The sequence below is a fragment of the Rhopalosiphum padi genome, chromosome 1 (assembly GCF_020882245.1).
Source record: "Rhopalosiphum padi isolate XX-2018 chromosome 1, ASM2088224v1, whole genome shotgun sequence".
NCBI lineage: Eukaryota > Metazoa > Arthropoda > Insecta > Hemiptera > Aphididae > Rhopalosiphum > Rhopalosiphum padi.
The window spans coordinates 28500998-28528858 of NC_083597.1; the positions used below are offsets into that span (position 1 = coordinate 28500998).

The window sequence follows — 27861 nt, forward strand, 5'->3', positions numbered from 1 at the left end:
CGAATTAATTTTTATCCAGATTTTAAGATATCCGAGTATCCGCGGTGTATTATGGTTTAATATATATTCTCTCGGCGAACGAAGTTTCGATGGGCTAAATTTTAATTATTGAAAAATATATTGAACACTACAACAGTAACGTAATCTACTTTGCCTATACTATACGCCGGGTAACACTCTAACATTGTACTATGTTAGTGCAAAGTATGTTAAACAATAGTTTATTAATATTATTAGTACTTTATATTTTAATTACACTTATAAATGTATACTGACGTTGAACGGTCGTTTTTATTCTATAAAAATAAAATTTATAATAAGTGTAGCTGTTCAACAATAATATAACAATGTTATAATAAATAAATGGAATACCTAAGTTTAAAAAATTGAAGCCCTCGTATCTCGGAAATAATAATAATAATTTCTTACTATTTATATTATATTTATTATTCGTATTTATTATTGAGCCAGAAGGGCCATATATTACTGTTTATAAAATGTATATGCATCTCTAATAGCTACACAATAACGGTCAGGAGGGTTGTATTTTTTTATATTTGTATTATTGCTATAAAGCCAAGTATAAATTTTAAAAAAAAACTTGCATGCCACATATAAACTATACAGTCAATAAAATTTAATTTGCATAATAATGATATAAAAATGGGTCTTTGTTCAGTGTAATATTTTTCACGATTTCAACAGTCACACATCAATGATGATAATGATTAAAAGATATAAAAATTAAAATAAAATGTATAAGTACATAATTTGAATTTTACAAAAACAATCATAGTTAAATTAATCAAAATATATTATTAATATATTATAGCATAATAAAATATAGATTATATTTAATTGATATAAATTATTCGATTTAATGATATTTTGATGATGATAGACGACTCGCACAAAACTTGTTTTAGGGCCACATAGTGGGGCCGCCGCATTTTAGTATAAGGTCCAAGGCTAAATTTTCCGGATTCGACCAAAACACAGTGCAATAAGTCTACAGGTATCACATAACTACTTTAGTTGCTCTCATCTATTAGTAAAATTTAAGGTTACTACAATTTTTTTAAAATGAAAACTATTATTATACATTTAAATATTATATTATTTATTGTATGCTTCTTCAAAGAGTCGTCAGAAAAATCAGTTACACTTGGCTTAAATGAAGGTATGTACGAGATATTTGTTTTAAATACATAATAATATGTAAGTAACTACTCGAATATTATTATATTAATATATTATTGCTAAGGTCATATAATACTATACTATATATAAAAAAAGTGAATTATACTTTTGAAAATATTATAAACCAATAGATAAGCCTTATGCATATTTTTGTATTTATACTGCAATGGTTTAATATTATTTATTAAAAATAGTACAGTTAACGATAAAAAATAAAGAAACATCAAAAAGATGGTTAATTAAACCAGTTAAGGTACTTACACCGATTTGCTGACTGCTGAACAGTACCCAGGTGTCTGAAATGGGTGTATTAAACTTAAATTCAATGATATATCATAATCATTATATATAAAAATCGATTTTGCGTAGAGACGTTAGACTACATCATTAAATATAGCTCAAAAACATTCAAAGAGACTTTTATGTATAATATTATATTTTATTATGTTGTATTTTTAACGCAATGTTTTCGACAAAAATTAATTCAATCTTAAATGTTACTCATAGTAAAATAAATTATTTTCTTAAATGGGGAAAATTGCATGTGTCTACGGTTATTCATCTTTTAATTACAATAAAATGTTTAAAAGATATTTAATGAGAAATAATTATTTTATGGGTGAAATCTAATGTCGTGAAAATTAGAACTTTAAACGTTTATAAAAAATTAACTCAACTTTCCGGTGAACATTTTTTTTTTTAATATTGGTTGAAAACTTATAAAGAATTACATATTAAATTTTCAAATAAAAAAGAAAATATTTTTATAAATTTTCAACTACAAAATAATTTGAAAATTTTTAAGGTTTTATAAATTTCGTCGAAATTCTAAATAATATAATCACTTATGAAGTTGAAAATTTAAGTATTTTTTGTATATTATGTCTTATCATGTATACTTATTCCAAAAAGCACACACATTATTGTAAAATCAATACATTCATCGTTCCTATTTAAATATAAATAAGAAAAATTATGGGATATTTTGATAATTATAATTACATTTTTTTTCAGGCGATATATGCAAAAAAGGCGATGAATTGAATTCAAATAACTTATGTAAGAGTACTGAAAACTGCGAATCCTTGAAAATGATGATTGCAGATGGAATATATCCTGATTTGTGTTCGTTTGATGAACAAAATCCAATATTTTGTTGTCCACCGACTATTCGAAGAATAAAAATTTTAAATAATTCGATTAATGAAATACCGAGCATTGTTAACGAAAGTATTGCCAGTTTTATTGATATATTTTTATATAGTTTTTTCATCATATGCAAATATTTTAACGATAATTATTACTTTATAGAGTGTCAGGAGTATTCTAAGTTAATGAAAAAGTTTAAAATAGAAGATACTAATTTGACTGCAAAGTTAACAGAGTTTACAACAGAGTCCGGATTTACAAAGAAATACACTTACGTAAGTTTTTCTCCGTGTAATGATGGTAAGTTGCAGTGGATAGTTGAAAAAATGCGTATTTAAGTTATATCTATCTGTCTGTACTAATAATAATGTGTTATTGATTATCGACTTTATTGTTAGCCGTTTTCAATGGACTGTGAAGCAGATTTAAAATCATCAGTAACGAGTATTGTCATAGAAAAATACCAAAAAGTTACTAAAAAATCACGTTACACGAAAGTTATTTCAAAAAATATTCCATTGGCTAAACCAAAAGAATACCCACACATGGTATGCATTAAAATTTAATAATTATCAAATACTTATAATATAGTATAATTAATAGATTTATTACTTTTAGGCGATAATTGGATTTGGTGAGAAGCTGGAAGATAGTTCGTGGGGTTGCGGAGGTTCACTGATTAGTGAAAGATGGATATTATCAGCTGCGCATTGTGAAAAATTGAAAGGGCATAATGTTATGTAAATGTCTAGTATATAAAATTAATATTATTTTAAATAAAAATAAAATAGTTTATGAGTTATACGTATTTAAAGTTTAGATGCGCGGAGTGGAGTGGTACGGGATTACCCCGCAAAATGTTTGTCCACTACTTCGCTTGTCTAAACTTTGAATAAGTATAAACCATAAACTATTCACCCTAAATTCAAATTTTATGTATCAAAATACTCAGAAAATTATTCTGCTTTGGAATATGAAATTAAAACACAATGTTATCATTAAAAAAAGTAAAAAACTTAAAAAAATTATAAGGATAAAAAATATTTAAAAATATAAATTTTTAATAAAAACGTTGTTTTTTTAACAATTTGAAACTATGTAAAAAAATATTTTCAAAAACATTAATACTTTTTGAAATAATGAGTGTTGTTTGATAAAAGAATCATCCCGTATATAGGGTGATTCTTTTACCGGAAACCAATCATGTCTTTCATGAATCAAGGTCAAAATCGGTAAAACCCTTTTTAGTATTTACCATATACGTTTTTAACTATATGAGGATTAGAATTCTATAATAATCACTGATATATAATGGATTACAGCTTACAAGTTATAATTATTGCCAATTTATTTACTACATTTATGGGTTGATGACATTATAGATAATAATTATTAGTGATGTAGTATTTTAATTTTTTTATCCATACCCATTTCATATACTTTTCGTTGGGTTATTTAAACCCTCAATTTTTTATCTGTTTGATATTTTAATTTAATATTAAATATTTTGTACAAAATTATATTTCGTTCTTGGCTATTTTTACCCAATATCATACTAAATGTGAGCACAAGAAATTTTTAAATGTTTAAATATAATACTATGTACTTATATCTATTATATTTTTCATTTTCTAATGGCCATTATTTATCATTACTTATTAGTTTCTAAAATTAAAAAAATTCCTTGTATTGTCTAAATTATAAATAGGTTTACGATAAAATATTAACTTTGTATTCTATTTGTATACGTACATTTCTGTTTGAAGAAAAATGGCACGTTGGGCTCGATTAGGAGATTTAAACATAATCTTGACTACAGACGACGCTCGACCGAAAGACTATCGAATTGTGCGACACGTCATACATCCATGTTTTAAACCACCTTCGAATTACAACGATATAGCTCTGTTCCAGTTGGAAAAAAACGTCGAGTTCTCCGAGTACGTAATGCCGATCTGTCTTAATTCAAATCCGTCTTTAGAACCTCAAATGCAAGTAGCTACTAGTTGGGGTAAACCTTCTTACGGTTAGCATTTACATACCTATGTATTAAAAATATATTAAAATACTTATAATATGCGTGTAAACCATCTTAAAATTGAGTATGAATTTTCAGAATCTGTTTCAATGAGTCATGATTTGTTAAAAGTAGAACTGAATATCGTCTCCGGGAGTGTTTGCAATGATAGTTATGGCATTTCAAATGCACTGTTAAAATACGGCATATTAAACGACAGAATGATTTGTGCGACTCCACTAGAAGGCACTATCGACGTTTCTGCGGTATGATATATATTTTTTAAAGCCAGGTATATTTGCATGGTATAAATAATACATTTATCAAATTGTTTAGGGAGATTCTGGCGGTCCGCTTCAATATAAACACAACGGATCAATCATACATACCCAATACGGAATAATATCATTTGGAACAAATTTTGGAGATGATCCCGTAGTGTATACTAGAGTATCAAAATATATTTCTTGGATTGAAAGTATCGTCTGGTCTTAAATCAAACTTGAACAAAATTATAAATATATTATAATGACTCGTGTTATTAAAACACCAACAGACAACAATTATTATGTTTAAAATAAATGTTAGTGTGTTTTTTTCATATTGGTTTATTTGACTGTTAAAGGGCTGCTATACCAAAATTTGTTTTCTCTGCAGTCAAAGATATACGAAAAACAGAAGGATACTGAATACTAAATACTGAATTTTAATAAGCGTATTTATTTTATACAGGTTTCAGGTGTAAAACGGAGTTACGTGTATTCGTTGAATAAGTAATGTTATTAAAACATTTCACCTATTTGTAACAAATCGTGTAATTATCCATCACATAAGTTATAAGTAGGTATTTACACTAAAATACTGATAGCGGAGCGAAGATTACCCACACAAAGAAATTATTGAAAAAAAAATTGTACTTTTATTTTATATTTTTAAATTAAAATTAAAATTAATAAATTACATAATTTTAAGAATATATAAATATTAATATTATATTATCATACTATAATTATACGTTATAAAACCACTATAGGTACATTAGTTTTATTTTTAATCATATAAAACATTTAAACATTTACACTCCCTCGGTCAAAAATTAGAAACCCAATGATAATTGACGCTCTACTCTATAACGTTCGATTGTGATTTTCATGCCGCATATATAAATACGTATGTACTACACAGTACGCACTACGCAGCTCTACTATAATATTGACCAATTACCCAATAGGTACTACCTATTTAATATATTATAACAGTGGTGGTCAAACGAGGGTGATAGATCTCCCCCCCATTACTTTTTTTCTTTAATATTTATAAAAATTAAATTTATATATATTATACTATAATGTTAATGTATTAAATTGTGTTTTATTTTTTTCTCAAAGCAACGCCTATGCGCGTATATTATTATTATCAAGATTTTAGACTCATTCTAGGAACAAGACTGTTATTATTTTTAATATTTATTTGCTTATGCAAAATATACGGGAATTACCCCGCTCGATGGTTGTGAATGTTCAATGACACACTCCTCACTTGTTATAAATAAGGTATCTACTAATTTACCTTAATTTAAAAAATTGATATTGGGCATAAGTGCCAAGTGCATAACCGTAAATTATATATTAATGATTATAATAGTAGTGTATATAAAAAATCAGCCATATCCCCCCCCCATGACAAAATCATTTGACCGCCACTATAATTATAGTATAATATATTAATATGTATATTAGTACTGTATTACTCATACATGTAATACTACGAGTGTACAAGACACAGTTTCGATAACACTACAACAGTAATATATAATTAATATTAGACGTATAACTAGCATATTATATCATACAACTCATCGTTTAAATCACCGGAGTCGTTTTCAGAAGTTATACATATAAATATTTTATTTAAAAATGAGAAATAATATTTTTTTTAAAAATTCAATATTAAAAATTACATTAATCGCTTTATGCATTTTCAACGCATCATCACAAGTGATAAAAAATCTTGGGTTGAACGAAGGTAGGTACGACAATATTTATATAATACATATTGATAAATTTAAAATATTCGTGTATTAGTGCAAGCATAATAAATCAGACAAACATAGATTCAATATAAAAAGGTATCGTATATTATTCGAGAATCATAAATATTTCGAATAATATTACGTTGGTAATATTACATTAAAGAATATGCAACCTTCACACAGTTCACAGCGTATTTAAGTCTTAATATTTAAGTGATTTAACTGTAGATACAACAAATTGTAAAAAACTCATATTTTAAATACTGTTATGATTATGCTTCTAGAAGTTTTCATATTATAAACTATTGGAAGTTTCCAAGGATTAACGAAATATCAATAAATAAGAATATTTATTTAGTCTGCATAGTTTATAAACTATATAATAATTATAATAACTTTTACATTCATTTTAAAATAAATAGTATTACAATTAAAAAGATACTTTTTACTATGTTTTGTATACTGGATTACACACAATATTGTATTGTACTCACATCAAATAAATATATAAATTAAATTAATTAAAACATTAAAAAAAATAAATAAATAAACTTGGATAGAAATCATTAATATAGTAACTTATTCAAATATTTTAAAACTAAAATCCATTTTCAAATTTCAAATAATTTGCGTTTAATTACTAATTACTAATATAATGAATAATACGTCATAAATTTATAAATACCTAAGAACTTTATTAATAATAACTATAGGTATTTAAAGTTTCCACTGAGCAATAATTACATAAAACCGGTTTTATTTAAAATAGTAATATCTTAATGATATAAAATATAATTTATAATATACAAATATTTCTTATTGATGATTATAATTATATAACATAACATAAGCGGTTAAAAGGAGTAATTCATATACTTATTTATTTTTTAAACACATTAATAAATTAATAATATTTTTGTGATAAGCTTGGACGAGAAAAGTTTTTCATTTATTAATGACACTCATGTAACCACATTAAATTAAAAATTAATTTAAATAAAAGAAAAAATGATTTATTTATATCTATAATGTTTTAGCTCAAATGTATCTTTAAATTAGGTGATAAATGTCGTACAGCTCAAAGATCAAATGAAGATTATGTGTGTACTAGTGCAAGAGATTGTAAAGCTTTTAAAGAAAGTATTATAACTCGTAATTATCTTGATGTATGCGAGTTCATTGGTTTAGAACCGATAGTTTGTTGTCCGGCTAATAAACAGTTAACTGAAATACCTACAGCAATTAATAGTGGAAATTCAACAACTGCCGATGAAAGTATGAATACGCAATAACTTATTAGTAATTTATATTATTTACCTATAAAAATTTAAATATCATTAATATCAATTAGAAATTATTACTTAAAAGTTAAAATAATTTTTAAAATTTTATATTTAAACAAATAATAAAGATTTTATTCTAATTGACTGGGTATTTGTTGAAAAATACATCTTTCAAAATAAATGTTATGAATTGAATACATTTTAGAATGCAATCAATATTTTCAATTGGTACCAAATAAGTTTGGAATTGCAGCTGTTGGTGGTACACCGGTTAAAACAAAAGAGTTTCCACACATGGTATTATTGAATTATACACATTACACATTATAAAAATCAAGATAGGTATTAATAATTGTTACTTTTTTGTTATTAAATATTATTGTAACTGTAACTATAGGCGTTAATAGGATATGGTGACACCACAAAATATGGAGATGATTGGAGATGCGGAGGTTCGCTGATTAGCGAAAGGTGGATATTGACAGCAGCACATTGTCAGCAATTTGGGTAAATATTATAATACAATTTAAACAATAATTATTATTATTATTTAGGTACAATTATTAGTATCTTGAAATCAATATTGTGCGTTGTCTGTAATTTATAATAAAAATATATGTTTTTTAAGTTCTTCGAATATGGCTCGATGGGTCCGACTCGGTGTTATAGACAGAGTCGTTAAAGAAGACAGTGTAGTTCAGCCTAAGGACTATCGAATAGTGCAGCATGTTATACATCCCGGTTATAAACCACCTTCGCTTTACAACGATATAGCTCTGTTCCGGTTGGAAAGGAATGTAGAATTTTCTGATGCAGTGCGACCAATTTGTCTTAACTCGGATCCGTCTATTACACCTTTAAAACAGATATTAACTGGTTGGGGTAGAATTTCAACAGGTTGGTTTAAAATTTTAAACGATTATCATAAACAGTCAGTGTAATCACTGCTATATTTGACTAAAATCTACAATTTTTTTGTTACTATGTTTTAGCTGGGCCAGTAAGTGACAATTTGTTAAAAGTAGAATTGGATATTTACCCAATAAACCAGTGCAACGAAAGTTATTTTTCAAATAATAATCCAAAATTAAAATTTGGCATATTACCTGATAGTATGATATGCGCGGGTTCGTTTGATGGCGAAAAAGACAGTTGTTCGGTACGATCTATAACAGTTTTAATGTATTGTATAAAAACATTTATAATGATATTAATATCAAAATGGTTACAGGGTGATTCAGGAGGTCCACTTCAATTAGAACATGAATTCTATAAGAATATGTATACTCAATACGGGATTACATCGTTTGGGAAATTGTGTGCTGACAAGGATACCCCCGGAATTTATACTAAAGTAGCTAATTACATTACATGGATCGAAAAAATAGCGTTTTCAAACAACTGAGAATATTCAATAAAAGTTAATAAAATTAAAGAATAAAATAAATACAATATATTGTTTTTATTTTGTTTAGTATATTTTAGAATTTAAATTTCTTTTAAACTCTTTAAAATGGAATGCCTTCTGTAGGCGTAAGCCCAACTTTTCGGTATATTAACTCTATTGATAATTTTGAAAATTCACTAACATAATATTTTTCCAAACACTTGTTTGAATTTCTGTAGTATTTAGATCTAAAGCTTGCTGCCTTGTTCATACACCAAATTTAATAAAATTATATATTTAAAAATTTTAAAACAACTTAATATTCTAAGTGAACGTTTTATATTATAAAGCTTGGCTACGGTTTTTACTAGTTACGGTCAAATCAAAAATTACGTACTAGTTGCAGCGGTCAACTAACTAAAAGGTTACCTACTAATTGCGGTCACTGTTTGCACTTTTATAACTCAATAGTGGGATAAAAGCACAAACATAAATAAACATTTCTTAAATATATTGTATTTTTATATTTCAAAAACAACAATGGTCGACTTCAGTTGAAGTCAAGTATTATAATTATCATATTGTCTTTTATCGTACCAAACTACGATTACGGTTGATAATCATTTAAGATTACTATCCAGTATATGTATATTATATAGTATAAACTTACATAAAATGGTATTTAATAGCTCTAAAGTCAACTCCAATACAAAAACATGGAACTTGTACATACAAAAACAATCTTCAGATGGGATTACTTAAAAACCGCAGACTTCAAATTTCAAATTAAATTTTTTTGATACTCATTATAACATTATATTAGTTAATACTAATATATAATTTCAATTCTATTTTTTTTTAACTCATTTTATTATCATTGTTAAAGCTCAGTCTTTGCTGTGACCGCAATTTTGCAGTGACCGCAACTGTTATAATATGTGCTTATATCGAAAATCATCCATGACCACAACTAGTATGCAGCCCTTGGCTACTATCATTTACGTAAATGTCTTATATCCCCATGAATATTGTTTTTATTTTATATTTAGTAATAATAAGTAAAACACCCATTAAAATGATCCACTCAGTACTTAATGTACAGTTAAGTAACTTAAGTGGGATCCAATTTCCTACCATTTATTAATATACCATTTTTTTTGTCTCAAAATCTGTTACATAATGATTATGATATCGATATGAGAGAGAGAAAAAAGAAACGATTGAATATAAAATCCATCCTTTTGAAAAGTTCGAGATACATAATTATTATATGATATACAATTATTTACTATATAATTATTAAGACAATCATAAAAAACAGATGCTCTTTTCGGTTTTTATGGCAATTAAAAAAATATTTTATATGTAATAGCATGTTAATCTGTGTTTTGTTAAAAAAAAAAAAAGTTGAATAAGAAACGTCGCTAATATTTATGACAAATCACGGATTTATCTAAAATATAATCTGAAACATCAATGCTCGATCGTAATTCCCACTCCACACATATTTAATAGATATTACGTAGCTTATACTATAACATTATTAATATTGACTAAACTATGTGATTTCGGTACTACTTAATCCTTGTACAATGTACATAGTAGTACTAACAGTCGTATAATAGAAATAAATAATTTTCTTATAATATATTCCTGTGTATCATATGGAATATCTTGTCATTTTTATCACCGTAATCTGTTGTAAGTTTTTAGGTGTAACTTTATAAATATTTTATTTTTTAAAAATGGAAAATAACCAATTATTTAAAGTTATATTATGCAATATTATATTAATCGTTTTTTACGTTTTTAACATATCATCACAACAAGTTATAAAAAATCTTGGCTTGGACAAAGGTATGTCGATTTGCTTTAAGTATTGATTAATGTACCTACATTGCATTAAACAAAAATATTAGAAACATTGCAAAGTACGATTTATCATTATTGGCTATAATTAATGTTATGAATGTTATTCTGATACTCGTAATTAAATAATAATTAACCTAATTTATTTTATATAGTCTATATTATGTAGCTATATCTCATTTTTAATACCTTCTATTTTTAAGAATATCTAATCTACTTAATGTAATTTAAGACATTACTACAGTACAATGTATACATATTTAATTTATATTTTAAATATATATTGCTTTAAGTGTTTAGCTTTAGTTACCTAGTTGTTATAATTATGCATGTATTTTGTATTTTGAGTCTAATGACTAGTTTTCATAGATTATTAAAATAATAATAATATTAATAGAATAGAATATTTATAGGGATTACATTTAGATTGCACTGTATGTCTGTATTCTCCATACAAGTCAAAATAACTATACCTAAAGTACGTTTTTAATTATAAAAATGAAAATTATTATTTAAATATTTTATTTACTAGATTTTAAGCAATATTTATAAAACTCTGAAATTAGGTATTCAATATGATAACTATTAACTAGATACGAAGAACCCTAAATCTTCACTGACCTTAATTAATTTAAAATACGTTTTATGTGTAAGAACACCTAAGAACCTTTCTACCAGTTTTATTTATGTTTATTTTTCACGTTTTTACTGTAATATTTAAATATTTAATATTATATTACAGGACATAATTGTGTATTTAAATTATGCAGTGTTGAATAGTCCTAAACCCTAATGGTAGTAGTAAATTATTCAAATATTTTTGTACTCCAATAAATAAAGTGGTTAATATCAAGATTATTTTCAGACTAATTACCATATAGGAAATATATTAAGTACATAGTGCTAAATTTAAAAAAGTTTAAAAGGGGCAGAGACACAGCAGAAACTAAAATTCAAATCTTTGCTCTTACCGAGATAAAAATTATTTAAATTAAAAAAAAAAAAACGGTAATAATTATTGAGTACATAGTTTTATGCATACATTTTTTTTACATTTTTAGTAAAAATAAAATGGCGATGAATCTTGCATAACATTTTCAAGTTTTGTCAACAAATATTTTGTTATCTATACATAAATTAACAGTACAAAATTTTTATAAATATCACAGAAAGAATCAAAATATTATCATCATAAGGCACTCGTATTACGCATTCACATTTTCACTCATACTTTATTTTTAAATTATGAAAGGTTGCTGATTAAACGTTAAGAAATATTGATATATCTGAATAATACGGATTGCAGCGTGCAAAGCAATAAATTATTAGTTTAAATGTATAACAACCAAGGATTTTAATTAAAATTTAAAACTAAAAAAGCTTAGTTTTCTTAGTACATTTTCTAGATATTATTTATGTTGAACCGGTTTTTTCTATATAATTGCCTTCTGATAACTTTACATTTTAATGTATTCATTATTGAGAAGGTTGCTGCCATGGATATGTTAAATTTGAATTCAAAAATTAATCATTATTAATACGAAAATACGATTCTCGAAAGAGTAGGGAACTGGTGGATCAGTATATTTGTTTTATAGGGATATAGTTTATCTTAAATTATATTTATATTACAATATTTTAAAAATTAGTACTATACTGTCATAAATTCGATAGGTTAAGCAATATTTTTCATTTATTTATTGCATACTATACATTTTAAGTAAATACCGATTTCATGGCGTATAGAAAATTTCGGAATGGAATAAAAGCCAATGTGTGTGTGTGAAAGGGATCCACAGCTAAGTCTATCGCACTTTACAACGTTCCTACGGCTACTAGTCGTTGCTGTCATTACACTTATTGCAGGTAACGCCACGCCGCCGTCGTCTGTCCGGTCCGTCCGGTCCGTATGTGCGATATTATAAATTATAATATACAATATACCTACTATATGCAATGGCGGTGGCGTAACTCGACCGCCGGAATCCCAAGACGTATAAACCGGATAGCCAGCGGACCACGCCGCTCAAATCCCGATTCTGATTTCTGTGCATATATTATTAATTATTATTGGCCAGTCGGTCGTGTGCCTGTATTCGGTCGTCACCGCAGATCTGATGCCCCCGCACCGTACCCGAGCCGCAACCGCTGGGGGGTGGGCACTGTACAGACGTTTTTCATTTTTGCGTCATCGTCGATAAATAAATCGTCATCGCCGCGGGGCCGCGTCGTACTGACCTCGGCGGACATATTATATTAAATTTGTAGGTTTTCCCCAGACGGTTACGGATCTAAGAATCCGTACACGAGTTATACAAGTATCACGAGATGTCGAGATTTGCGACCTGTGCACACGAGCGATGCATACATACTATAGTCGGTCCATTACGGCTATAAAAAATATTCAAGGTAAGGTACTTTAGGTACTGATGTAGTAGGTACTGACGTAGTACACTCGTGTGTTTCCTGTAACTCGACATTATTTTCTTCGTCTCCTTTTCACGGGCAATGACATTTTCCACATTATATTCATCATAATATCCGTATTTTTCAACCATTCCGTGAGTGTGTGTGTGTGTGTAATATTTCGTCGTGTTGGTACGCCATTGTTCGTGTTTAGGATATATATTTTTGAATTTTATATTCCAATCATATTATTAGTATAGTGTATTCTAAAACATCATATTTCTGTCGAACTGTTAGTGCAGGATCCGGAGAATAAATACCGAATTTTTGTAAATTTTTAAGTTTTGTAATTTTTTGAAAAACAACATTCATTTTTAATTTCATACTCTGAAACAGAATATTTTTCGGACTATTTCGATCTATAAAAATCGAAATTCGGACGAGCATTTATAAGTTATAATCATTTTAAGTTTAGAAGAATGGAGTGGAGTAGTAGGTAATACCACGCAAGATTATGTTGGCCTACTACTTTGCTCATCTAAGATTTAAATACTTCATAAACCACTTATCCTAGTTTTGATTTTTACATATCAAAATATTTTGTTTCAGAGTATGAAATTAAAAATGTACCTATGATTTCATTAAAAAAAGTAAAAATTAAAAAATGTATAACGATAAAATATAAAAATTAAAAATAAAAATTTTAATTTAGTCTGTAAACAGTATAAAAGAAGTATTTTCAAAAATGTTAATAGTTTTTGAAATAATGAGAGGTGGTTCATATTAAAAGAATCACTCTTATTACGCTTATACATTTGAAAAACAATATTACATTGTATTTACGCATTTACAGGAATTATTATAATATGTAAGGCTACCGTGATGTGTTCCCATTTTTCAGTGTTCATCACTTTTCTGAAAAACGGGAAAAAAACAATCCTTACCTGTGCAATGTACATATTATAATATTGAATGCTCATTCATCTATCTATCAATATTAATCAAAGCCGATGATTCTGTGATTGTGTGTGTGTGCGGATTTTTAAAAATGTTACCTTTTAAAAAGGGATTTACAAAGATAATTATTGGCTAACTAACTTGTTTATTTAATTTTGTTGTAAATATGATGATCAATTAGACATAATTTTTGTTCTATATTATATAATATTTAGTAAAAACAACCCAAATAATTGTATCAAAAATCAGAGCAGTTTAAATTTTACGGAGCTTATTTAGTATTTACCCCTTTGGTAAATCAATGGGCGTTTAATTTGTCACGGGCAATACTATTAGTATTATATTAATATATTTTGAAATTTCTATGTGTATAGAAGACGATAATATATAAGTTGGTAATATTGAAATGTTTTTATCTCATGAAATAAGAATAATTACAAAATATAATATCACCTTTAAAAAACCTGTTATACATTTGAATAACCATTAAAACTTTGAGTATTAGAATAAAGCTAAATAAAATACCAGTAATTGTTTCTCCCCCAAAATAGATACCGTATAAATCAAATTTTTTACAAGAATTGACTATAAAAGTTGAAAATCTAAATATTTTAACTACTCTTAAAGGTAACGTCGGATAAAAAAAAAACACAAATTATAGTAAAACAAAATATTTATCGCTGCTTAAAAGCTAAAATCTAAAATTATTACTCAAATATATTCGTACATTTTTAGGTGATATATGTCGAAAAGGCCAAAGACCAGAACAAGATTATGTGTGCACGGATGCACGGAATTGTAAGGTTTTACAAGAAAGTATTAATACTCGTAAATATCTTGAAATTTGTAAATTCAATGGCTTACAACCGATAGTTTGCTGTCCGAAAATGGCTAACGGACCGTTAATTGAAATACCAGAAAATAATAAAAAAAATTCAATATCTGTCGATAAAAGTACGAACATTAATTTTCAACATAAATTATTAATGTTTATACCTTTACATATTATGTTGTAGTAAATACCCGAAATCAGTTAAAAATAGTTAATTAGGTACTGATTTTTTATATAGATATGGTGTTTATAACTTTTTATTGCAAAACAGTAATAAAATATATGCTATTATCAACATAAGACGTATATCATAGGTAAATCATTTCAATATACAATATTTTTATTGGAATTGTTTATTTTAAAACTATAAATAAACAGTGAATTTTTTAATAATTAAAAATAAGTACAATAAGGCAAATTCATTTCTGGTGATAGTAATATTATTGTAAAATCATTTTAAATTAATATTTAATTTAAGTTTTCTTCATTTTGTGTCGTTGAATTTACTAAAGGAGGAGAAACTGTTGAAAGCCTATAATACTATATGTTCAATTTCAAAAACTTTTAAATATCATAAAAAAAAAAATATTTTTGTATTATTTATTTTTTGAATATATTTAAAAATCGGATAGAGCATTCAAGACTTTTAACGATTTTTGTATATTTATTACAACGTAAACATAAATTTGATCTTACCAACTAAAACAAATGTTATAAACTGAATAATTTACAGAATGTAATGAATATTTCAAATTAACGAACACAGTGCAATCTGAAACTCCGTTGAATACTCGATTAGATAATGGTCCGTATTCAGCTGTGGGTGGTATACCAACTAGCATAAAACAGTTTCCACACATGGTAATATTAGTTAATTCATTTTATCAAAATCAAGATAGTTATAAATTTATAGTATTATTTATTATTGTAATTGTATAAGGATAGACGCTAATAGGATTTGGTGAAACCACAGAAAATGGAGAGGATTGGAGATGTGGGGGCTCGCTGATTAGTGAAAGGTGGATATTGACTGCAGCGCACTGTCAACAAGCAAATGCTGGGTAAATAGTATGATAAAATAAAATATTAAAATATTAATTAAGTAAGTCAAAATTATTATTGTGCGTTGTCTTTTATTTATCATAGAAATATATTTCTTTTAATTTCAAGGAGTATGGCTCGTTGGGCTCGTCTCGGAGTTTCGGAAAGAGTCGTTGATGAAAGCAACTTAGATAAACCTAAAGACTATCAAATTGTACAACATGTAATACATCCCGGTTATAAACCACCTTCGCTATACAACGATATAGCTCTATTCCGTTTGGAAAGAGATGTAGAATTTTCTGATGCAGTGCGACCGATTTGTCTTAACTCAAATCCGAATTTAACGCCATTAAAACAGATACTTACTGGTTGGGGACGAATCTCAACGGGTTGGTTTATATGATTATTACAAAAAAAAAATCTGAAATCATTATTATAGTAAGTAAAACATTATCATTTTTTATCATTACATGCAATTTTTCAGCTGGACCTCTTAGTGATAATTTGTTGAAAGTGGATTTGGATATTTTCTCGACGAAACAGTGCAATGAAAGTTATTTTTCAAACAATAATCCAAAATTACAATTTGGCATATTGCCTGATAGCATGATATGTGCGGGTTCGTTTGATGGTGAAAAAGACAGTTGTTCGGTACGGACTATGAAAGTTGTAATAAATTGTATAAAACTAAATATTCATTGTTAAATAATATCAAAATGATTATAGGGTGATTCTGGAGGTCCACTTCAATTAGAACATGACAATTACACCGGAATGTATACACAATACGGAATTACATCTTTTGGGAAATTTTGTGGTGACAAGGATACACCTGGAATTTATACTAGAGTATCCAAATACATAGCTTGGATCGAAAAAATAGTGTTTTCAAATAATTAAAGATATTCAATAATAGTTTTTTTTTCTATAAAAAGCTTATACTACAGTCTACATTGCTGACTTGCGCTCAACTCTTCATAATAGTTCTTCAGATGATTTTTACTAAAATAGTTATTAATTGTTTGGACACCAATTTGATCATTTTAACACCTCATTAGTATTAAAATATTGAATAATATGTTTGGATACTAGTATTTTAACGTATTTATTTTAGAATATTAAAAGCCTATCTGGTGCTCTATGACTATGAAAATCTCCAGTTTTGACCTATTTTCATTTTTCACCACATTTTGTACATTATTTGGTGTCCATGACAGGTCGTAGACTAATTTTTATCCTTGGATTTAACCCTTAAATGTTGGCTTGAAAACAGATAATCGTTTAGATATATATTGTTGCCATTGCAGGTTATAGAAAACAAAATAAATATTATGAATTATGATTAAGTGTAATTTGCTTTATTGTATTATATGTGTATAATAAAAGTGTTAGTACCTAAGTAATTGTCGTAGAAACTTAATATAAATATAGCCAATTTCAATGTTAATATATATTTTTTTTCCTTGTAATAAGCAATTCCACCTATTACCAATATAACCTATAGATGATGTGTAGAAATTCCTAGAAATTACCTTGGAATGCAAGAGCTACTACATACAGATAATGTTATATTAATAAGAATGACATTTCTACTAGGCAGCTTATTAGTCATTTTTTATATATATATAATAGTATAGCCAGTATAGGTATCTTATATTATTTATCTACATTAAATTGCATTCTATTACGATCTTATAACAACGAAAATAATAAAATAAGACGAGTTACACTCAATATGTATCTATGATAGCTGTTATAATACATCATAGTAATAAAAAGACGGGCCATTAAAACAGATAGGTACCTACTGGTTATGGACGAATTTTAATGTGTAAGTTTGAATGAGTATCTAAAATAGTTAGTATACCCACTGCTCTACTTGACTTAAAGTTATAATTTGTTTTATTACTATATTCTAGCCGGAATAGTTACCGACAATTTACTAAAAGTTGAATTGGTTACTTTCCCGATCAAATAGTGCAATTATATTTCAAAAAATAATACAAAATTACAATTCGGCCATCTATAATTCATAAACTCAAAAATTGTAATAGTTAATATTTACATAACACTTGATTGTTCTCTAGTTTTGCGTTTTTTTTTTTTGTTCTTTTATTTCTTACCTTATTATTAATTATCTAATATTTAGAATTTGTACTGTACTAATGCCCCTGAGACGTCAATATATAAAATAAATGAATAATTAAAAAATATAAGAACAATTTATTACGCTCCCCCTTTAAAAAGTTATATTATGTATGTAAGACCTAAAGTCAAATCATAAATATAGTGTAAAAATAGTGTTCATAAAATTATATGAATATAATAATCTTAAAAATGTTGTCCCCGCTGCCCCCCCCCCCCCCAAAAAAAAAAAATCCTAGATCCGCTACTGGTCATTGGTTACTCCTTCAATGCTGTACAATTATAAAATTCCAAGTATTTGAGATATGATGCCTTTTAAATATTTCTTAGAATTCAAAAACTAAAATTTTAATAAATGCATTGCAAGTTTTCAAAGATAAAAGAAAATTGTGTTTACTCGGTGAATAAGTGGCGTCAATAAGAAACATCGCATATAATTGTGTATTTATCCATAATATAAGTAAGTAGATAGACTCAAATACTTATTGATGTTCGAGCATAATTTTAACACCTTATAGGATAAATATATTGTTCTGCACAGCACTACTATAACATTAACTTACCACTACTAAGTATAGTATAATACTATAATATATTAGTACTACATTATCTGTACGTGTAATAATACAGTGAGAGCATAGAACACAATTTCCATAACAGTAATATATAATTAATATTATATACTAGCATTTTATCATACAATTAGTCGTTTATATAATCGGAATCGTTTTTAGAGGTTATGTATAATATTTTATTCGAATATGGAAAATAACATATTTTTTAATGTTAAATTATTTAGCATTACACTTATCACCTTATGCATTTTCAGTACATTATCACAATTCACAATTAGTGGTAAAAAATTTTGGCTTAAGCAAAGGTACGTCAATTTATTTTATAAAATAGTAATATTATAAGCATAACAAATTATAGAAATAAAAATTCAATATAACTAGTTATCGTAGGTATATTATCTGAGGATCGTAAACATTTTGAATAAACTTACATTGGCAATATTACAAAATCTTTATTATTTTATCTAAAAATGTTCGTATATATAACGTATTTTAAGTTTTGAGATCTAAGTGATCTAACTGTAGTTATACTGTATACATATTATAAATAAATTAAATACCTACTGTTATGATTATGCATCTGCCATCTAAGTATTTTCATATCAAAAGTTATTGTTAGTTGTTAAATATTATCTAAACAATAATAATAAAAAAGAATATTTATTTATACAACACTATTATGAATAAACTATATTATTATATTAATAATAATAATTTCAATGTCCTTTTTGAATCATAAGTGTTAAAATTTAAAAGGAATTTCGTTTACTGGATTACAAACAATACTGAATTGGACATAGGCTATCAAATAATTATGAAAATATTTAAAAAAAATAATAAAACTTGAATATAACCGACTGAACTTAATTTATTATAAAACTATTTTACTTCTTTTAACATTACTTCTAACATGAAACTTAAATACGTTTTAATTATTGTATATTTTTTTAGTCAAATTTCAAATAATGTATACCTACAGGACTACAGGCTAATGAGTAACGACTATAGTAAGAGCTAAATTGCACATAATGTATATAATAATGTATTTTTAGTGGTACGATATCAATAGATAGTTTTCAAAATAATAAAAAAATAAAATTAAGAAAAAACTGAAACTTTTACCCAAAATTATTTTCAATAGAAAATCAATTTGGTTTTTCAGTATAATTAAAAATTATTAACTTAAATATTTCATTAAATCTTTATATTAGCGTTTTTTAAATATATAATGAAGAATATTTTAAAATATTTTAGCTCCTTTTATGTTAATTATTATTATAGTTATTTAAAATGTTCCACTATTATTTTAGTTTTTTTTTTCAATAAAATATGAAAAAATTTTCATTTGAAAATAAGAAAAAAGCTTTAAAAATGATATACAATGGTCTAGTAAGATTTTTTTACTTAAAAAATATAAAAAGTACATAGCCGCAAATAATTTAATGTAATTATAAGCGTTTAAGTAATAAGTACTAATTACTAATATAATGAGTAATACGTCATAAATTTATAAATATCTAAGAATTTTATTAATTATACATTTATAACTAGGGCTCGAATATAAAAATACCGAAAATGTCTTTTCAAAAAATACATTATTTATTAAATAAATTCAAATTATTAGGTAAAAAAATTATAGTATAAAAAAATGTTTAAAAAATTAAATTACATTTAGAATAATAAAATAATAAGAACAATTTAAAAAATTTAAAATTGCAGCCTTATTTAATTTAAAACTAAATTACCTAATGTTATGTTCAAAATGAAAATAATTTAAAATTTTTTTACGTAGTGCCTACCATGTATAGTAGTACTTATATTTGAATGAAGTCAATTTTTTTTTGTCATAATACAAAAAATAGGTCAAAAAATTAAAAAATGCATTAAAAAGACAAAAATGCCCCACAAAAATTTGTGGTCAGAATATGGAGTGCTTGGAACACATTTGTAGCTTTGAAAGTATCGTGTAAGATATTTCAGAAAAAAAGATGCAAATGTATTAAAATCCGAGCCCTAATTATAACTATACGTATTTAAAGTTTCCACTGAGCAATAATTACAAAAAAAAACCTGTTTTATTTAAAAAAAGTAATATCTTAATGATATAAATTATTATTTATAATGTACAAATATTTCTTATTGATGATTATAAACATAACATAAACGATTAAAGGAAGTAATTCATATGCTTATTTATTTTTTAATCAGATTAATAAATAAATAATATTTTCGTGATAAACTTGGATGAGAAGTCATTCATTCATTAAACTCATGAAATCACATTAAATTAAAAACTAATTTAAATAAAAGAAAAATGATTAATTTATATCTAATGTTTTTGCTCAAATATATATTTAATTTAGGTGATGTATGTCGTAAAGCTCAATGATCAAATAAAGATTATGTGTGTACTCATGCAAAAGATTGTAAAGCTTTTAAAGAAAGTATTATAACTCGTAATTATTATCTTGATATATGTGCAGAGTTCATTGATTTAGAAACCGTAGTTATTGTTGTCCAGTGTTGGCTAATGAACGGTTAATTGAAATACCATCAACTAAAAATGGAAATTCAACATCCGCTAATGAAAGTATGAACACGCGCATTATCAAATTTCTATTACCTATATATTTAATGTTATTTACCAATAAGATCGTAAATACACAAAATCAGTTAAAAGTTATTTCTTACAATATTTTTTGATTTTGTTCTAAGTAATAACATACGTATTGAAATAATAATATTATATGATACTATTAAATTATTCGTTGACGCTGTAATGTTATATATTTTTATAGTTTTATACCTGCTAAATATTGATAATAACTTTACTATACATTTATAATATTCATTTTAATATAATGGTGTACCTAAACTTATATATAATAAATTTGAATACCTAACTGTGTTTACTAATTTCCACAAAAACGTTGTAGGATAAGTTTATATAGAAAGTTCTATCTCATTCTCATGGGGTGTCACCAGTTTCCACCCGAAATACCTTTCCATTTTTTAATGGAATTTATATTATATATTATATTATATTAAAAATAGAAAAAAATTATTTACTTTGTTATTTATGTATGCAATATTTTTACAGGATCATCCGGGGATTTCGATTACCCGGCTCACAACATTATACATTATAATATTACATGCATATTATCCTTGTGCGATTGGACACCGTGACAACTGTTTTACGTAGCAGTTGGAAGCACTTTATTGAGCGATTATTAAAAACTGATTTAGTGATACCAAACATTCAATAACTAAGGGTTTTTTTGCGCTTACCAAGTTTCAAATAATCAAATACCACCACACATCACTGGCTCTCAGTAATCAGTATATAGTATATACCGTTCCGAACGCTAACCACTATCTACTGCAGCACTGAACAGTATTATACATACGTGATACGTAGGTATTGTATTACATACTACAAGATATTTTTGGATATTATAGAATATTAGAATAAATATATTTGCAATGCTTTATAATATTATTATAAATTCAGCTATATATTCAGAGATTCAGCCCTAGACAGAAATATAGTCTTCTGTACTTACTTAAATTTTTATTCCGTTAATAATATATAAAATAAATAAAATGATATATCTTTTAATAAAAACCCACGAGAATAATGAATATTTAATCATCATTTTTTTTAAACCTGTTTTCTACTCACTTCTGGGTAAAAATCCTGATTTTTTTTAATGCGTATTATTTTTAAATTATAATTTAAATAAATAAAACATTAAACAACAATTTTCAAACAAAATATTCATGATGCATAAAGATATTATAGCTGAATTGTGCATAGATCATAGCTCATAAGTATATTTAAGTAGAAAAGTGTATCGGGTTTTTCCCATATTATTTGTTGTTATAAAAATGTCAATATTTCACCGACATTCATCCGAAATATTTGCAAAAAACAGACTAAAATTACGAACATAATATTAAGTATTTGAATTTATCATAAATTCAATCCATGGTGCTAAATGTGGTAAAATACAATAATAGATTATTAGTTACTTTAGCAAATATATTTAGGTATAACTAGTAAACAGAAACTATTAATTCGTTTTAAATTCAAACCTAAACGCCATTGCCATACACAAATATTATTTAGTATTATTTTATAACATTAAAATCCGAACTCTAAATTAATTATAAGTTCGACAATTAAACCTAACCAGCGATTACAGAAATAAACTAAAATAAACCACTAATCACTTAATCGCTTATTATATTCACTACTATTTACCAATTTTATCATGCCTACATAAAAGTATGGTGGAAAAAATTAAAAATAATTTAAGCGTGTTATAGTTGCTAAACCACAAACGAGTATCGTAATTATAAGGGTTATCCAAAATCAATACCCTTGAAACCATCCACAAATTATTTTTTATAAAGTTTTCTTTTATTATGAACTTATTAAATGAGCCTTTAATTTTTACTGAATTGTACCTACTTAGAACTCGTTTCACATTGTACACATTAATTTTTAACTGAAGCAATGATATTTTCTTTACCTCAAAAATAACCTGTTTGGCTCAAGTTAAGTACTTAATGTTGTATTAAATTTTTAACCTTGGTACTTTGGTATTATTAATGTAAACATAATATACATAAATATAAATATCTTTTTCATTATTTAGAATGTGGTGGGATAAACAAGCAAAACTGCTTATTCGTATTATCATAGCCACATCAGTTTTACAACAACAACAATACAAAAAAATGTATTTTAAAATTAAATATTGCTCATACTTTAAAACTTTACTAGCTTTAATAATATGTCTATTAATTTCAGGACAAAAAGCAGCAAATATACTTGATTTGTACGAAGGTGAGTTTAAAATATTGATAAGTTATTAAAAGTTTTAATATAGGTAGCACATTATTATTAAACGTTCGTATTAATTTATTTGTACTTAAATTAACATTTTAACATTCAAGTATAGAATTATAAAATCATGGTTGGCTATTGAAAGGAGGATTAGCCCCAAATGTCCGCCTTTATTAGAAATATTAATTGATGATAACAGATATGGCAATATTATTTTAGTACTGTTATTATTATAGATAACTATTAAATAGGTAATTTAAAACCATAATAAATAAACACTTAATTATATTGACCATTGTAATCATCTATTAACATTTAAAATTACATTTTTTTTTACATTTATTTGATCCAGTACTTATAAATTTTCTATAAATTTAGGTTTTACAACGTAATTGTGTTTATCTAAGTAACAGAAATTCAACTTTTCGAAAATTTACCTAATATAATTTATACTTTATAAGCATATGTTATACGTACATATAATAGATATATATTTAATACAACAACGTTTATACTTTTATATTCTATAGGTGAAATATGTAAAACAGAGAAGAACAGTACTATAAATCATGTCTGCAAACAACCCGAAAATTGTCCATCGTTAGAACAGGACATCCGACGTCAGAATTTCCCGCCTATATGTTCATTTATAAAACATAAGCCAATAGTCTGCTGTTCACCCACAGTAACAGTCAACACAACAAATAAAAAGCCGCCCTCAAGCACTACCAATACTGCATCGTCATACTCTGCCACTGAAAGTACGTATTACAATTCTAGCTAAGACAACGTTTAATAAATTACGATTTGTTCTCGTAACCTCTGTGCAGTGTGTCGCCAATACTCGGAATTGGTTTATGAAAAGGTTAACACATCTTCATCCAACGCGGGGTCGCTAGAAAAAATTCTTGACTGTCACAGTGTAATAACACTGATCGTTGGAGGCTCCAAAGCCGAGCCGAAAGAATTTCCGCATATGGTATGATAGCTATATTGTGCCGTAAATATTTGAAATAAAAAATAAAAAATGAAAAAAAATCTAAATGAAAATTGACCAATTGAAACATTGCCTCTTGCAGGCACTGTTAGGTTATGGGTCCAACAAAAAAGAGGAAAAGGCATGGGCCTGCGGAGGTTCGTTGATAAGCAACAGGTGGATCATGAGCGCGGCACATTGTAACAAAAATTCTGAGTGAGTAAAATATTTACGTGTATAAGGATTTTAAATACAAACATTTGTCAAAACGTTTCATTACAAAGACGTTTGGTAAACTGGGCACGCCTGGGCGAATTAAACATCTATTCAGATAGCAGCCCGGTTGACTACGAAATCGTGGAGCGTGTGATGCATCCTAAGTACAATCCGGCGTACGTGTACAATGACATAGCGCTGTTCCGTTTGGGTAAAGAAGTTAAGTTTTCAGCGTACATACGACCCGTGTGCCTAAACACAGTCCAAAAGTTTCGCTTCAATATAGCCACGGCTATCGGCTGGGGTCGGACTTCGAACGGTAAGTATTAATTTTATACTATACCTATCATTTTACCAGCGTGGTAGATTGAGATTTCATATTTTTGGTGCGTTTCAAAAGTTAACACTTACCATAACAAAAATCTATGCGTGTTCATCGGCGTTATAAAATTAAACATAGCGCTATAGTATAGACAGCTATTACGGTTATAATAGTTCTAGTATAATACCTATACGATTAGTATATTCTTCAAACCTACTACTTATAAACAAATTCCCTAAAATAGACATTCAATTTATGAATACATTTCTACCTTAAAACCGATATATTTAATTGATATTTTACAAAGCTACTTCTGGACTTATGTCATCATTCGCTTTAATGTGGTAGCATGGCGAAAGTGTCAAAATCTCTTCCGCAGAACCGGATATGACGGAGCTTTTTCCGAGATCTCAACCTGTTTGCTATAATTACGGTATACTCATAACGAACTTTCAATCGCTATATGTGATCTGTGCAGATGGGCCGATTAGTTACGACTTGTTAAAAGTGGATCTGGCTCCAATATCAATTGGCTATTGTAAGTATAGTTATCCTCCAAGTTCCAACCCGAGAATAAACCTCGGAATAATCGAAGACAGCATGATATGCGCGGGCGACATTAGAGATGGAATCGACACATGTACGGTGAGAAAACAATGATAATATCAGTCGAGGATTGACACGGAATTTTCCTTATACATTTTAATAATTATAATAACATATACTTAACGTATACATTTTACTGTAGGGCGATTCTGGAGGTCCACTGATAGTCAAACACTCAAACTACCCGTGTATGCATACTCAAATCGGCATAACGTCGTTCGGGAAATATTGCGGCAATAAGGACACACCGGGCATCTACACCAGAGTGTCCTATTATATTCCGTGGATCGAAAAGATCGTTTGGCCAAAAAGCTAAATGAAAACGAAACTCACCAGACGATTTTTTAAATAAAAAGGCAGAAATTATGTCTGATACATTGTAGTGTGTAAGCATGTTGTTAATTAAGTCCATCGTGGGATATTTAATTAAACTTATGCACTCAATAATTATGCTCTTATAATCTTAATAATGCTAATTTTTATACTTAGATTAAATTAAAAATATATTATTATTTATTACAGTGTATTTATCATTTTTTTGCGCTAAAAAAAATGAAGATATATAATACATTTAAACCCGACTATTGCAAATTCACGATTAATGTATAAGTTATGAAAAATTATAATATAATTATATAAATGGAATTAAATGATATTAATATATTATACGGCATTGTATTATGGTATAGAATATTGCTTAAATTAGCATTCTTTAATTCTTATAGATTCTATGAGATCCTGTCTATCCTATGGATTTAGACTTCTGTTAATTTTCTAATAGAAAACTCACTACACGGATTGCCTAAACATAATATTGACAATTTGTCGGTCAATAAATTGTCTCGATGATAGAGAGTGCAATAACCTGTCCTATACAACACGTATACAAGATACAACGTGTTACACGTTAGGACTCAATAGAACTAGGAATAATAGTAATGTCAACTATACAGGCCCTGTATGGCTGTATTACAGGGACGAAACAAACGGAACAAAAAACTAAAGATCAACCATTCAAATCGACATCATGTCAGGCGCGGATACAAGGGGGGGCCATGGGAGCGATGCCCCCCCCAAATCACGAAAAAAAAATCAATTTACTTTATTAATATGTCAAACGATGAAAAAAATTAAATTTTTTTATAGTTTAGGATTTTATATTTAGTTTTTATTTACATTAAATAATAATAAATACATTGTTTAGGGGATAGTTTTATTTATAATTCTGTAATTTCCAATTGTGCCGACTGACGACGCTACGGATGCCGAACGAAGTATCACAATTTTTTTTTTCATAATCCAAAGTATATTTATATGCTTAAGAAGATGGTGTGATTTAAAATCAAATATATCTTGTTGTTGAATACATATTATAAATTATAATTTAATAAAATTATTGAGTTCGTGACTCGCGTTGTATTTCCGCGCAAACCAATTTTTTTCATTATTATTTAACGCCTGTATCTCTTTGAATAATTAGTGATTAAGTGTGAGACCCACACCATATTATAAATAATAGATGTATTTTAGTTAACTTTTTTCACATACTGACACATATTGTAATAATAATTTATTAATGCAGAGATAGTTGTATAGATAATATTTACAACGAAAATTTCTTCACAGACAAACATTGAATATTTAATTTAAATAAAAATTTAACAAATGTCGAATATTTTTCATAAACAAAAAGAAAATTAGATTTTGCTTTATAATTATTGTTGGTTTATTAATATTCAATAGTTTTTTTAATAGTTTTACTAATTGTTCTTAAATAAAGAGTGTTATTTTTAATGCCTCTACCTAGATTTTTTTATTAATTTTTAGTTGTAAGTTAATTCCTTTAAAATTTAAAGAAATATTTATAGTAATAGCATTGATTATGAATATAATAAAATTAAAATAATAAATATATTATATATATATTGTATATATAATCTATGGTAATAATTATAATATAATAATATAATTATTGTACAATATATAATGC

At 26.6% G+C, this 27861-nt stretch overlaps 3 protein-coding genes and 1 long non-coding RNA gene across 7 annotated transcripts; all 4 read left to right on the forward strand.

The window, feature by feature from the left end:
* The first annotated feature begins 1004 nt into the window (after positions 1 to 1004).
* Positions 1005 to 9135, forward strand: LOC132925286 (uncharacterized). The gene is made up of 15 exons (XM_060989696.1): positions 1005 to 1180; positions 2215 to 2430; positions 2512 to 2624; positions 2748 to 2897; positions 2968 to 3089; positions 4116 to 4375; positions 4466 to 4632; positions 4703 to 4858; positions 6271 to 6391; positions 7458 to 7673; positions 7887 to 7978; positions 8079 to 8188; positions 8310 to 8578; positions 8674 to 8840; positions 8913 to 9135. Exons 1-15 carry the CDS (start codon positions 1084 to 1086, stop codon positions 9084 to 9086), a joined length of 2430 nt encoding a protein of 809 aa, XP_060845679.1. The 5' UTR covers positions 1005 to 1083; the 3' UTR covers positions 9087 to 9135.
* A 1510-nt stretch (positions 9136 to 10645) lies between these two features.
* On the forward strand, positions 10646 to 17623 carry LOC132917994 (venom protease-like). 4 transcript variants are annotated; one of them, XM_060979029.1, is made up of 7 exons: positions 10646 to 10925; positions 15036 to 15254; positions 15866 to 15993; positions 16078 to 16193; positions 16303 to 16565; positions 16661 to 16827; positions 16903 to 17623. In XM_060979029.1, the coding sequence occupies exons 1-7, from the start codon at positions 10814 to 10816 to the stop codon at positions 17074 to 17076; spliced, it is 1179 nt and encodes a 392-aa protein (XP_060835012.1). In that variant the 5' UTR covers positions 10646 to 10813; the 3' UTR covers positions 17077 to 17623. The 4 variants fall into 4 exon arrangements, with proteins under 4 accessions (XP_060835012.1, XP_060835014.1, XP_060835013.1 ...); XM_060979030.1 differs by lacking the exon at positions 10646 to 10925 and adding an exon at positions 13002 to 13346; XM_060979032.1 differs by lacking the exon at positions 10646 to 10925 and adding an exon at positions 13411 to 13672.
* A 3560-nt stretch (positions 17624 to 21183) lies between these two features.
* LOC132917998 (uncharacterized) lies at positions 21184 to 22318 on the forward strand. The gene is made up of 2 exons (XR_009660362.1): positions 21184 to 21486; positions 21997 to 22318. It is a non-coding gene; the product is annotated as an uncharacterized LOC132917998 (long non-coding RNA).
* A 1242-nt stretch (positions 22319 to 23560) lies between these two features.
* Positions 23561 to 26387, forward strand: LOC132917993 (venom protease-like). The gene is made up of 7 exons (XM_060979027.1): positions 23561 to 23751; positions 24282 to 24512; positions 24582 to 24730; positions 24831 to 24943; positions 25012 to 25262; positions 25744 to 25910; positions 26014 to 26387. The coding sequence occupies exons 1-7, from the start codon at positions 23562 to 23564 to the stop codon at positions 26185 to 26187; spliced, it is 1275 nt and encodes a 424-aa protein (XP_060835010.1). The 5' UTR covers position 23561; the 3' UTR covers positions 26188 to 26387.
* The last annotated feature ends 1474 nt before the right edge of the window (positions 26388 to 27861 follow it).

Excerpts from the sequence above, each read along its gene's own strand:
- LOC132925286 (XM_060989696.1), top strand. The coding sequence starts at position 1,084 with ATGAAAACTATTATTATACATTTAAATATTATATTATTTATTGTATGC. Across the intron at positions 2,898-2,967 it reads CAAAAGAATACCCACACATG|GCGATAATTGGATTTGGTGA; the intron begins GTATGCATTAAA and ends TATTACTTTTAG. Across the intron at positions 4,376-4,465 it reads TTGGGGTAAACCTTCTTACG|AATCTGTTTCAATGAGTCAT; the intron begins GTTAGCATTTAC and ends ATGAATTTTCAG.
- LOC132917994 (XM_060979029.1), top strand. The coding sequence starts at position 10,814 with ATGGAAAATAACCAATTATTTAAAGTTATATTATGCAATATTATATTA. Across the intron at positions 10,926-15,035 it reads AAATCTTGGCTTGGACAAAG|GTGATATATGTCGAAAAGGC; the intron begins GTATGTCGATTT and ends GTACATTTTTAG. Across the intron at positions 16,566-16,660 it reads TTGGGGACGAATCTCAACGG|CTGGACCTCTTAGTGATAAT; the intron begins GTTGGTTTATAT and ends GCAATTTTTCAG.
- LOC132917993 (XM_060979027.1), top strand. The coding sequence starts at position 23,562 with ATGTGGTGGGATAAACAAGCAAAACTGCTTATTCGTATTATCATAGCC. Across the intron at positions 24,513-24,581 it reads GTCATACTCTGCCACTGAAA|TGTGTCGCCAATACTCGGAA; the intron begins GTACGTATTACA and ends ACCTCTGTGCAG. Across the intron at positions 24,944-25,011 it reads CATTGTAACAAAAATTCTGA|ACGTTTGGTAAACTGGGCAC; the intron begins GTGAGTAAAATA and ends TTCATTACAAAG.